General features: G+C 41.0%; 2 protein-coding genes across 16 annotated transcripts in view; one reads left to right on the forward strand and one right to left on the reverse strand.

Moving 5' to 3' along the window:
* Positions 1-28: 28 nt before the first annotated feature.
* Positions 29-2,945, forward strand: tmem177 (transmembrane protein 177). 4 transcript variants are annotated; one of them, XM_022224124.2, is made up of 2 exons: positions 29-122; positions 1,147-2,945. In XM_022224124.2, the coding sequence occupies exon 2, from the start codon at positions 1,207-1,209 to the stop codon at positions 2,113-2,115; it is 909 nt and encodes a 302-aa protein (XP_022079816.2). In that variant the 5' UTR covers positions 29-122; positions 1,147-1,206; the 3' UTR covers positions 2,116-2,945. The 4 variants fall into 4 exon arrangements, with proteins under 4 accessions (XP_022079816.2, XP_022079814.2, XP_022079813.2 ...); XM_022224122.2 differs by having other exon boundaries at positions 35-192; positions 1,125-2,945; XM_022224121.2 differs by having other exon boundaries at positions 35-192.
* The window catches only part of LOC110973361 (tyrosine-protein phosphatase non-receptor type 4-like), a 46,188-nt gene continuing 35,628 nt past the window's right edge, over positions 2,742-13,301 (reverse strand). For 11 of the 12 annotated variants that reach the window (XM_087147674.1, XM_087147679.1, XM_087147678.1 and 8 more), the window contains 10 exons: positions 12,317-12,460; positions 11,955-12,111; positions 11,582-11,739; positions 10,111-10,201; positions 9,621-9,688; positions 9,019-9,165; positions 8,450-8,581; positions 7,833-7,981; positions 7,380-7,561; positions 2,742-7,261 (listed from right to left, as the gene is read on the reverse strand). In XM_087147674.1, the coding sequence (XP_087003800.1) occupies positions 7,206-7,261; positions 7,380-7,561; positions 7,833-7,981; positions 8,450-8,581; positions 9,019-9,165; positions 9,621-9,688; positions 10,111-10,201; positions 11,582-11,739; positions 11,955-12,111; positions 12,317-12,460 (1,284 nt within the window). In that variant the 3' untranslated portion in view covers positions 2,742-7,205. Of the gene's footprint in view, positions 7,262-7,379; positions 7,562-7,828; positions 7,982-8,449; positions 8,582-9,018; positions 9,166-9,620; positions 9,689-10,110; positions 10,202-11,581; positions 11,740-11,954; positions 12,112-12,316; positions 12,461-13,301 lie in introns of those variants that run through there. The other variant, XM_087147680.1, reaches the window with a different exon arrangement.

The following is a 13,301-nucleotide window of genomic DNA, read 5'->3' on the forward strand; positions in this document are numbered from 1 at the left end:
GGCATCGCGGCACATTTTTTTGCAGTAAGGCTGAGAATTCGCGGGACATTGCGAGATTTGCGAGATTCAATTCAAGATGGCTGCGCCCATGGATGCGTGACTATTTTTCGACTTTTATTTCGGTAGAGTCTGATCATACTTTATTTGTGTTTTATGAATTAAACACGCAACGCTAGAACTGCAGTCCGTTGGGTAAGCCTTCCAAGCTTAATTGCAGAATACCCCGCCACCCCGCACGATCAACCTCACATAGCCAGGCCATTGCAGACCTGACACTTCACTTAGGCCGAGTTCGGGCTTCTTGTTCTCGTTTGTTCACGAACAGCTCGATTTGTTGTTCGTGGGTCGGTCGCTCGAACGCCGGGAATGTACAACTGGTTCTTCGTGCTAGTAGTTATTTGTGGCGAGCAACATGCAACATGGCAGCGTCCTTGTGCATTCTTCGAAAGTTAATGTTGGATAACTGGGCTAGGCCTTACTTTTTTTCCGTTTAAAAAATTCATTTCTGTCATGGAAAATTATTGCTGTTAATTTTGCAAAAGCTTTCCATTGTCTTCGGCTTTGTAAAGCCATATCGGTACTTTTTGCAGCTGTTCAAAAATCTGTCATGATGTCACAAGTTTTTCTGTGTGTTCATGTAAAATGCTTATGAGGAGGTGGTGTGTGATCCTGTTCCGAGAACAGTGTTCTTGGGACGTGTTCCCGCCATTCGAGTGCGAGAACACGAAACCCGTGTCAAGATTGGACCGCCCGAACTCGACCTTAGAGGTCAAAGTCATAGCCTACCCCCAGAACTGTGTGTAACTAGCATCAACAAAGCATCAACAACTTGAAAATACCCTCTAAAGATTTAAAAGTGGTTTTATCATAATTTACTGCAAATTCTAAGGAAAAGACGATTAGCTGATGGCAGAATCAATGGTGTTATTGTCAGATCGTGCAAAGATTCATGATAAGATCAACCGATCTTTCACAACAGCAATAGTGTGTTATTAGAGTCAAACTTGTAAACATGATACTGTAGGAGAAATGAACCTGTGTTTTAGTTGTGTATTTTCATTTGTTCATTTTGTTTTGAGGCAATATAACTCACTCTTTTATTGATTTTATTTTGTGATATACAGATTATGTGTTGTGTCTTTCCAGATCTGACTGAAGTTTAAGCATTTTGATGTAAGCATATTGCTGGCAAACAAAAGCAGAAAAATGGTGTTTCAAGGATTCTTACAATTTATCCGGAGACCAAGGAATGTAGTTATCTTCAGTGGTGCGGTGGCAACTGGTGTATTCTGCATCAAGTTAGCACCCCATGCCTTTCCTTCCAAAGTCTACCGGCCCCTTGTTGAGGCCTACAAGGGAGGTCATAAGATTGCTCCAACTGAATCACAACTGAGTGAATTCCACAAAGTGTGTCAAGACATTGGAGTCAATCCAGGATCTTACAGTGTCTTTGTTACAAGCAGGTGGGAAATTAGAAGTCGTGGTTTGGCATGGCTGCCAAATGGTGTCCAGTTTGGAATACCAGCTATTCTGAAGGATAACCCAGACCTTTCTGCCAAGCGCTTCTCCGATCCAATCAAGACCACTGCAGACTCGGAGGAGGGGAGGGCCTTCAGAAATTCCTTGAACTTGAGTGAGAGCGCCAGAAAGTTCAGCCTTGCGAGGGAGGTCATTAAAATCAAGCGTAATGCCACAGCATCGTCAGTTGTATTGGCTCCTGTGGTCACATTAGCCAACTTTGCTGGTGTCTTTGCAGCTCAAGTCCTCTTTCCTCTGCCGTTATATGCCAATGTTGCTTTGGTCGGCACTTGTTTTGTCATGATCTACCAGTTTCTGATGGGAGTTGTCAACGAGAGGGAGGATCTGATTACAGATGACAAGGTGGCCGAGCTCGGGGAGGAGTACGTAAGGGGCGGTGTGGAGTTTTACGAGAAGAAGATACAGAAGAATATCGCTCTGCGCAAAATCATGGGACGGAGAGGAGAACAGATGTACACATATTACGGGAACGAGGTCCCTGGTTGGATCTATTCTGCAGGGGCTAGTAATACTCAGGAACGAGACAGGTTGAAGAAAAGGCTGGAAGAAATTGAGAGAAAGGGAGCTCCCAGCTGAAGCCGAGTGCCTGCTAAGCATGCTGGGGGGGGGCATGCAAACTGGACCTTGCTAGCACCGCCCATTATTACAACATTCAGTTCAGTTGGCACGTTCATTTGTAAAGCTCTGAGCACATACAGTGCATCGCATTGAAATATCACCATTCTTCTAAAATTTCTTGAGTTTTTAGTATCAATCAGGAATGGTGCTCAATTCCTAGCATTCGGAAGGATTTTAGGGGTTCAAACGGTCATGGGAAAATCCTAGGAAAAATGTTTTTTTTTTGTGTGTGAAAAGTCATGAAAAATTGGGGAAAGAATAGGGTGTCCCCGAATCCTGTTGTCAAAAGCAGAAAAAAAAGGATCGTGGAAATGGAAATCAGTCAAGGGTTATCCACGCATGTGATATGCCACTTTTGGTTTGGTAGTAGAAAAATGATAAATGTACAGCCAGTATTCATGGCAGTCTTCCAGTTTTCTGGAAAATGGCCCTAAATATCATGGAAATTGTCATATTTTGGTCCTTAAGATCCTTGAAAGAGTAACAGAATTTCAGATATTTGCAGGAACTCTGGATTCTAGTCCAGCAGGTCTAATCAGTGAACATAATGACACTTTTATTAAATATAGTCATAAAACAGCTCATCATGTTTCCTCTGTTTATGTACAAAATCATTTTATTTCTGTCCATTTATACATTGGCAGTAGCAGTTATTCTGTATGGTACATTCGCGGCCTAATTACCTCCACAAACGTATGTACATTCACACTATTATTTTCCGAGAGAAAAAAAGAAAAAGACCAAGCTTTGTCACGAGTAAAATAAAATATAAGGCTCTGTTTACAGCACAGCAGTTTACGCAATATGTTAAATTTATTCACATTTGATTTAAAAAACTCGGCGTGAAAAGGGGGAGTTTTGAGAAAACACTTCACAGTGCTCAGTCTGTGTTTTCAAATATTTAGCTGAGGGTCTCTTCACTTCTTCCAAACTTTGAAATAAACATTTTTAAGATCTTGCAAGACTCCAGAAGGTAAGAGAGTAAGTTGAGGTTGGTTAATACATCCATCTAAATGGTGTAGCTAATTCAGTGCAAGTTGTTATTTACTGCTGTTCTTTGTGGGATTTCTAAACATTTTGAAGAATTAGAGTCGATCAATTTCAAAGTACATTTTTCTAATTTGTGGGTCTTTTCAGTAACAGCGAATCCAACGTCACAAGCAGCACAAACTTTTGATGTTGGATCAAAATTAATGAAAGGGTAGTAGAACCTGAAATACATTTCCATCTGAAAAGTCTGTCTTTTTGAACAACTTCAGGAAAGTTTAAATCACGTAGCTATGGCAACCATTAATTCACCCTCTGGGACAGGAACCATACGTTTGTTTAAATTAAGACACTGGTCCCTTTTAGGGTATTTATCAAAATCAAGGAAAGACTTGGTTAAATAAAGAAAAAAAGTTCAAAACCTACAACATTAATGAGTGCATGATGAAAAAAAAATTGCACTATAAATATACTACTGATCTATCTGCAGCAGCATCAAGAATACACAACTTGTTTTTTTTACTTAAGCAAACTTTTTTCTTACACGTTGTATGAAATTAAATAATGTTCAGGCTTTTTGAAAAATTTTACATGCATGTTTACGTATAAAACACAAGACAAAAGCCCACTATGCAAAAATACACAAAATATTTATTAAATAGGCACTCTCCAGGTTCAAACAATTGGTAAAACCAGAACTGCAAGATGCCATTTGGTGGAAAGCCTATGCACTTTACGCATCCCAGTGTTGGAAAGATTTCTCCTGTAGCCAGGTGTGTTATGAACATCGAGGAAGTAGAAGAGAATGCAATTTCACAGATAACAATTCAGATGGGAAAAAAAGAGGCATCTGAAACTGATGTTGAAGCCCATTCTTTTCAGCTAGGATGTTACAGATGTTGGCAATTACTGGGGAATAAATACCAGCCTTTTTCTCATCTTTTCACCCAGTGGCAAGCCATTTACTTTCATGTGACTGATAAAGTATTTTGGAGCCAAGAGTTGATCCAAAACTACTTTTTCGGGGGCCTAACTTTTTTTGGCGGGGGAGGGGGGAATTTGGAAATGTTTTCACTTTTTTATAGCTTTTCTAGGATGGGACTACTTTGGGGGGGGGCTTTTTACATGCTTTGGGAAGGAAACAAGTGAATTAGAGGCGAAAAAGAGCCCCTCTATCCTTTTTAAATTAAAAATTGTAGAGTTCCCTGGTGGTGGGGGGGGGACCTGACCCCCAGTGCCCCCTCCCAGATCTGCCCTTCTTCAGAGGGTGTAGGCGAGGTAACCATATTTTTAACAGGAGGAAAATGATCATATTCATTTTCTCCCAAAGTTCCTGAGCAGTCGATTCTTTGTGCACATCTATGGGCATCTTGCAGCTTCCACTCCGTAAACCAACATTTAGCACTTCATACCAATTTCCAAGACAATTTAACATCATCAACAGTCAGACAGTAAAATAGACTTGTCTTCAAGTGCTGCTCTTCAGGATAAGAGGTATCTTTGTATCGTGATTCCTCTTAAAACCGATCTGTAATCAGGTGCTAATTTCAAACATTTCAATCTGATTTCTGACACTGCATAAATTTGGTGATCTTCAAAATTGCCATTTCGCTGTTGTTATAGTGTGAAATGTGTGCATATCTGGACCACACAATAAATAACAGAACCACATACAATCACCATGGCAACAGTCACTTCATAAAGAGAACCAAACAAAAATAACACAAATCTCAGCATTCCAACTTAATATTCAAACTCCAAACATCTGATTTCTTTTGAAGTATTTACTCGTCCTTTGTACATACATTTAAAAAAAATAATCTTTGTACAGGATGTTTGGCTTTTAATGTACATGCATTCTGGTAGATTTTTTTGGCATATCCAAATAACGCTCACTCTTGTGAGAGCAGAAGGCCTTAAGTTGAGTGCTGATGAAGACAGTCTATCAAACACTGATCCATTACGATGTATCTCTCTTGGCAAATCCATGAACGTTGACATGTTATTTTCACATATAATCATGGAAGTTTGGCATGAACTGGTCATGGATCAGCAAGGAGTGGATGTTGAAACTATTCACGATTTTCACATCGTGGCTAATTCTAGACATAACACAATTTGGTGACTTCAAATAAGTTTAAATTCCAAACTTCCATAAGTTTCTGGATTTCTCTGATTTCTTGAATTTCACGATACAGTATAATATCTTTCCTCCATTTGCATTTTCAAGTGAGCAACTTTTATAATTTGTCAAACGTTTTCAAAGCTGTGCTTACAGCTGAAGTGTGGACATTTTCCTGATTTCTCTGTTTATCCCTTCATTTCTACAACCACTTGTGATCTTTTACAAGGGAAACAGACATCATAATTCTCTAGCCAAACCTTTGGACTGCAACATAAATTAATCCAAAAAAGCATGACAACACACTGTGTGTAAAAATTATAACTTTTTTCCAAAAAAGCACCTTTTGAAGTTAAAGCTCCTTACTAAATTCCTTTTATCAACTATTTACAAGGTCACAACCTCTGGAGAAAACAAATACAAACACACAAATGAGGGGGGGGTTGAGGATGGGGAGGTATGACTGATGGGAACTTCAAAGGAGAAAATAAAGAGATAAAACTTGTTAAATGTGTATTGGCTTGGAAGCCAAACTGAAGGACCCTCTTACGTTCATGTCCAATGTAACCCAAATATCCCTGTGTGTTTTTTTTTTGGGGGGGGGGAGTTAGCTGTGTAATGTACATGACAGTGCATGTTATTTAAACGGTGTGTAAATTTTAGCTGGGTAGAATTTTGTGCTACCATTTCTGCGAGTTTGAGTAGGAGAAAATCAGATTATTAGATTTGTGATAGTTACCTTGTTGAAACTTTGGACAATCATCTGAAACAGAACAGTAACATTTAAAAAAAGGTGAGAGTGTATAATTTCAGTGATACAAGTCATAAACATGACACGATTTGAAAGATGATTAAAAATATTGACTATAAAGAAGTATTTTACAAATAATAAATAGTTTGATTTCAACTAACAAGGTTTTGTTTAAAACGAAACAAATGAAAAAAAAAGCAAAAACAAGACATAACAAACAAAATTAAGCAAAGTCTTCCACCTATAACAGAGGACACTACCCAAACTTTAACTTCCAAGCAACACGATCTACATGTCCAAAAACTTTATATATTAGACTCCCTTTCTCTATAGTAATCTTGATCTCGGTTCAAACTGGTGATGAGAATTGTACTGAACGTGCAGTTGATATTTCACAGAGGTCTACATATGGTAAGGCTTTCCTGGTTGGCCGATTGCTTCTTTATACGCCACGTGTTGAACAACCAAAATGGAAGCAAAAACACTGAAGATTCAGACTCAAGACATTTCACAGTTCACACACTGCCCTGGCGACAAAGAATGTGACTTGCTTTCAACTAGGCATTTATGCAGTATTTTCTGATCCGGTGTGGCGGTCTCTGCTGTTTTCCGGTCTCAGCGGTCCCCCTTACCAAATATGGTAAAATACGTCATGCCATCTCTGCGCACAACAATGGGAAAGTCGTCCGTTTAATGTCCGGCTATTCAGGGGGATCGCTGAGACAACTGAGACTGCCACACCGGTACAGAAAGTCTGAAAAGGTGCCCCTCTTAAGCCATACTCATTTGGCAATACACATTGAGCAGATGTACAAGGCTTTTCCATTCCATACTGACTGATATCTCCAGTATTATGTTGGCCTCACATTGGACACATCAACCCTGGCAAGCTCGGGTGAGACATATGCCTTTCTAAGTAGATGGTCATGGGTTTGAATCCTGTCTGAGTGATCCTATCAGGGATTTTGTTTTCTCACTGGCTACTGGATAGCATGGAGCAGGAGCAAGTAGGCCTAGCTTTTGTTCATTTCATTTTCAAGATGAGTTTTTATTCTGCCGATTACTTAGGCTATTGGCCAAGGTCGGCAGTGTAGCTGGGTCAACTGAAGAGGCTCAGGAGGGTACAGTCTTCAGGGATGGGTCGAAGTGTTTGGGGGGTGGGATGTGAGGGGTGGAGAGAAAGAAGTGTTAAGAATCTCGGTGGCCGTTCGTCTTGAACTCATCAAGGGGGCCTACAATCCCCTCTGTGAAGAAAAAAAGGGAAGTTCCACCTTTGTTATTGCTCTTTAAGTTGAAGTAAATCACTACACAAAGTAAATAACCATGACTGACTCTAAGTGGGCTTATTTCTAGCCTGCTTACCCATGTAGACTCGAAGGACGGCCTCACACACAAACCGATACTGGGCTGTCGTCTGGATCAGCATGGCTCGTTGGTCACGCATCGTCCGGACAATGTCCAGTGGGTAGACTGGCTGGTTGCTCTCGATGAGACACATTGCTGTCTCCATGGTGATGAGGACTCCCGTCCGACCAATTCCAGCACTGGATGAGAGGAAGAATAAAAACTGATCAAGTGAATGACGTAGGAAAAAAACTGAAAATCGCTAAAACTAAAGCCGACATTCAAAAATGGCTTAAACTGACCACTATTTAATTGGGTAAGAGGTAGTCAGATGAATGGTCCTGAAGTTCTTACCCTCTATTTCAGAAGAGAAGAGAATAGAAATTGAATGCCAATTAAACATGACAGATCTTCAGGAATTATTTTCGAAACTCAATCTCTCAATCAATATCCAATCCAAATCATGTTTACCTGCAATGTACTAATGTAGGTGCTGTGGTGCCAACTCTGTGCTGTCTGACTCTGATTACGAAATCCAGGAAGTCAGATGAGTCGTCTGGCACCCCATGGTCGGGCCACGCTATGTATTGCATTTGAAGCACCTTGCGAGTTTCACCAGTCTACAAATTGTACGCATATACAGGAAATACCAAAATGTTAAAAGATTCCAACACATCCAACAAAAAAGGAGGTACTTCATATAAGAAATCATGTGGTAAGTTTAAAGTTTCGTTATTATTTATATTGATGGCAAATTTAAGAACTTCTCAAGATGGAAGGGCATACTCTTTGCATTGCAACTACTGGCCACATAGTTACATCAAGTTCTTACAATCATCGTTGGATAATGTTACATGAGTGGACCCACATAATTCAAACTCTAAAAGCATCACCCAAGTTCAGTGAAGTTCAACAAAGCTGTGTCCCCAAAGTCTGCGTTGTCTAGCCATGAGGTTTGTTTTGCATAAAAGTCTGACACCACAGCTCAGCTATTCCCATAATCAACTGAACTTTCATTAATGATCAAAGAATGAATCCAGGCATTACGACCCCGTGACAAAGCAATGCATCATTTCCACCATGCTTACCTCTGTATGAGTGATCATGAAGTCCCTGTAGGCGAAGGATGGTGTCTCCTCAGACCCTGTACATGCCACCTCCAGGTGGGGAGGGTATAACAACTTCTGACCTAGCTCTGGCCAGTACTTGTGACACTTGACCTGGGGTCGTTACCAAGACAACACATAAACAAGTTGCACATCAAGACAGTACATTTCCAAAGGCATCCTTAACCCATAAGATACTAAGACAGAGCTTTGGTCAAACAACCAGACGCAACCTTGGTTGCATATCCGGATAAATCCCTTGCCAAGCACCCAGACAAAACCCCCGTTTGATCAACAAATCCCATCAGTAATCTAGACAGGAACCCGTCGGACATCCAGACCGTACCCTTGTCAAACATGCTAACTAATTTAGGTTTCGGTCAGAAACCGAGACAGGGCCCTAGTCGTACACCCAGACTAAACTTGTCAAACACCTGAGCAAAAACTGAGGTTCTTGATCAGAAACCATGACACATCCTAGGTCAGATACCCAGACAAAGCTCTTGTCAGACACCCACACAGACCCCATGATAGAGATCCCTACCACTCACCCTTCCCCTCTCCACATTGGTGGTGAGCATGGCAATCAGTGAACACTCTTGTTCCCAAACCATGTACCAGAAATCCCCACAGGTGTTTGGTAGAGGGCCCTGAGCTGCTATGTAGAGGTTGGTAATGTTGCTCACAGGAATCTCCATCTTAGAAATCAAACAGGAAAGAAATAAATTTTTAAAGAAATCCTTGACTACAGTAGCACATGAGAATCTATAAACCAATTCATTGTTCCATCGCCAGAAACTGGTGAAAACAAAGTGGATTTCATTTAGTATTTCAGTAAACCAAAATGATTGCTGATTACCTTGGACTGATTGAAATGACAATCTTTGAAAACGATCATTTGATAAATCTTGGATTCTAAATCTGCTCAGTAATGTTCTGTGGGGTGAGATTTGTGACAAGAAAATAAAAAAGGAAGTACATATATAAATTGAAAGTTTCTTGGACAAGCACGTAGGCTGGTAATGCAAATACGAATAAATGTTGTTTACATAAGAGATTAGATGTAATGGGTTACGTATTCAGTAACAGTGAGTGAATTCAACATGTTATGCACAGAACTGTCATGACTAATGCGTGAGTACATCCTTGTTACCTTAATTAGGTTAGCATTGATGTAATCACCACTTTCAGCACCTTCAAGCGTTATCCTTGTGGCATCGTCTGGAATCAAATGAACAATTTGTTAAATTGTCACTCAAATTGTGAGATATCGTGCGTTCTTAACTTGTGATTTCCTGTGCAATTTGTTTTTAGCTCCATCTTCGTCTGTCTGATGTTCAAACCACCAATTTCACTGTCATAATGCTATATACGGATGCTGAACAACTCATCCATCCCAAAAAGGTTAAATCCTTCAACTTCCAACATCCCACGGAAGACTTCCTCTTTATCAATGACGCAATCCTATATTTTCCATTTTAATCATATTCAATGCTATAGTAGTCCTTATCTGTAGCCCATTTTGTGCATTACGATGATTTTGATAATTTTATCAAATGAAAATCATAACTGGTAGGATAACGTAGCACTAAAACTGAGGATCTTTTTAATCTTAAAAACCAGCAAATTTTGTTTTTACTCACAGGGAGATATATCCCGATATCTGTTCTTGGCAATGTTATCTGGATGTCTGCAGGCATTCATTGTCATGCCAGGCTTTTTCCTGTACAGTTGCTGGTAGAAAAAAAGTCGTACAAAAATTACAAATATAGAGGGCGCTGTATGTTTCCTGTGCAGTGGAGAATGCCCACAACAGAAGGCCTCTCACAAATATGGAAATAATTATTAAGATGAACACAGAAATTGACTGGAGCGGGATTCGAACCTGTGACATCCGGAATACCGTACCGGTGCTCTACCAAACGAGCTATCCAGCCCTACATTAGTGGCTCTTCCAATTTGTCAATTATCTTTGTTCCGGGGCGCTAATCAGAAGCCATGCAACCTAAAATGCACTGCAACCAGGGATTACGCCCCAATTATACATGTACATGATGCAACCTGGGAAGTGGTGAACAGGGATCACTCGGGGAAGAAGCTGCTTTTTGAACACAACTCATGAAACAAACTAGATAGGGAACCAGACAAGGTGGTCGTCCGTTTCCCTGTACAGTTTGTTTCCTGAAATAGGAAAATCATAATAATAAACATGAGTGCTTATTTAGAGTACTGCAGTATGACGTCTTTTAAGTGCTGTACAAACGAATGGAGCGCTGGTTTACATGCTGGTTCACGCACTGGTTCACACGCTGGTTCACGCGCTGGTTAACAAGCTGGTTCACGCGCTGACTCACGCGCTGATTCACGCGCTGGTTCACGCGCTGTTCACACGCTGGTTCACACTCTGGTTCACGCGCTAATGCCTTTTACACACATAATTGTGTACGTTAAGTAGTCACTTCACTACTCTATAGAGCACCAAAGTGAATACGTCACTTGCACAATTATATATAAAAGACAGCAGTGCGAGAACCAGCGCATGAAGCAACAAGTCCACGTACTTCATTCCCTCGCACTACACGACACTCCTCGGTCAAAATGACATCACACTTGGCTACTCTATAGTGCTTTACTGTTTGAGTCACAAAGTGATTCTGTTAATTACCTCTGATCAATGAGCCATTTGACCCCTTTTCTTCAGCAGGTGGAGATTAGAGAAGTTCGGTGGGTCAAGAGAGGGCACTATTTTCTTAGCAATGGAGGCTCCTTTGGGTGAACTGAACTACGCTGGTTCCTGAAGCTCCAGGAAACGCACGCGTCACAGTTGCTGTGGTCACACCGCTACCCACAAAATGAACACTCCCAACCAATGCGGCTCTTTTCAACTGATGACTGGGGTGCGTCTGCTCGGGGTGGATACTCTCCAAGGTACCCACTTATGCTTCACGGGGAAAGAGAGCCAATTCTGGTAAATCGTCTTGGCCCAAGGAACAGATGCACCGTGGCACCACTGGAGTTTGAACCAATGCATCACTGCAGGCGGATCAAAAGCGTGAATCATTGGACCCCCGTGTTTGACTAGATGGTGAAGAATGGAAGAAAAGCGTGACATACCTCAAACAGTGTTAATGCCATGCCGCTCTCCAGGCCTTCCTGTAGCATCATGATAGACTCAACGAGTGGGTCACTCTCCATACCGCCGTTGGGCACACGAGGGCTCTCTGGTATGTACTGAAAGGCTGGCTCCTCCTCAACTGCCTCACCGACATAAACTACACGTTGAAAAAAACAGACAGATGTATGATGGTTACAAGTAGACTGAGACGCATTAGGGTACACAAGGTCCACATCCATTTTTTTTAATGTGAAAAAGGAGAGATAAAAATGTTTCAAGCAGAGAAATTTCAGAAATCTTGTAAATGACTAAATTGTTGACAGTTGAAGGTCAGGCCACAATTCTGGAATGACTCTGGAATGCTTCACTTACCATTCGGTCTGACAGTGAGTAAGAGGTCTTTGTTTCCCAACTCCCCTATGGAGCGAATGGTACTGACCACTTGCTCATTGGTGTACTGTGTCAGGTCTTTACCATTCAGGAAGAGGATTTGGTCACCTTCATTAAGCCGGGGGATGCACTGGTCGGCCTGAGAGGGAGGAAAAAATTCCAATTTAAAATATTTTCTCCACGATGGAGACAGATTTTTGAAAAGCTACTTAGGAGCAAATATTGACCAGCAAGAATCAAATCGGTCATTCTGTTGTCTTTGTGACCCTACATGTATGTGGACTGATGCTTCCAAATATTTTCTGGACTTGTAAGGAAACAAAGCAAACAAGCAATCTTCATACTGGTGTGTTTGGTGCCACTCTTGACACGATGATTGGACTGCCTTGTTCGGCCCCGCCTTTAACGTTGAACCCAAAGCGCCCTCTATCGTCACTCTTCATGCGTATAGATACCAGTGGGTCGCCCGTGGGCGAAGTTCCGTTGGGCTGTGGGAAGAAATGAATACAGCAGTTTCAAAGATGGGACAATACACTGACGATTTCCCAAACCAAAATATTTGCACAACCTTCTTGATGAACCACAGTTCATCGTTTCGAAGCCTGATTTCCATACTCCAACCTCTTTGTACTTCACACAGTTAAGTCCATTTCTTAAACAGAAATATTTGTACAGTTTGGTTGATCTTACGTTGACTCTTGTCTTGAAACTAATGGAGCATTTCCTTGTTCAGAATGGTCAACATTTTCCACTTGGAAAGCCTTATTGTAATGGCAGAATGGATGACCTTTCCACGAGGAACACAACATCCCCACAACATCTATGTTTGACAACGGTTTATCTTGTTGATATATGAATGTTCCCACAGAATGCTAGTGCGTTGCAGTTGGAATTGTCCAATAGAAGGCAAATGCTCCTGGATTCTGAGGTGCTCCCTAAATGTGCAAGGACCAAAGTTGACAGGACACGTAATCTTCTTGAGTCATTCAGATCAGAAGCAATCTTCAGCTATTTCAATGCCGCCCCCAACACAGATGGTTCTACATGTACTTGTACTTTCAGATGGCACTGAGAATGACTCATTGCAATTAATGTCAATGTCAAGCCAAACCAATTGAATAGGAATAGTGACATACTTTGTTACTCATGAAATCTCAGATTAGTACAAAATAAGTACATTGTAAATCATAAAGGAAATAAGACATCAGCGGGATTCAGTGATATATAGTTCCACGACTTTGTGTAACAACTGAACAATTTCGGTGGAAATAAAGATTTTCTTTCAAGCTTTTTTTTGGGGGGGAGGGGCTTGATCTTTGTCATTACTGG

The sequence above is a fragment of the Acanthaster planci genome, linkage group LG17 (assembly GCF_054643075.1).
Source record: "Acanthaster planci isolate LZ-2023a linkage group LG17, COTS_SCS, whole genome shotgun sequence".
Classification (NCBI taxonomy): Eukaryota; Metazoa; Echinodermata; class Asteroidea; order Valvatida; family Acanthasteridae; genus Acanthaster; species Acanthaster planci.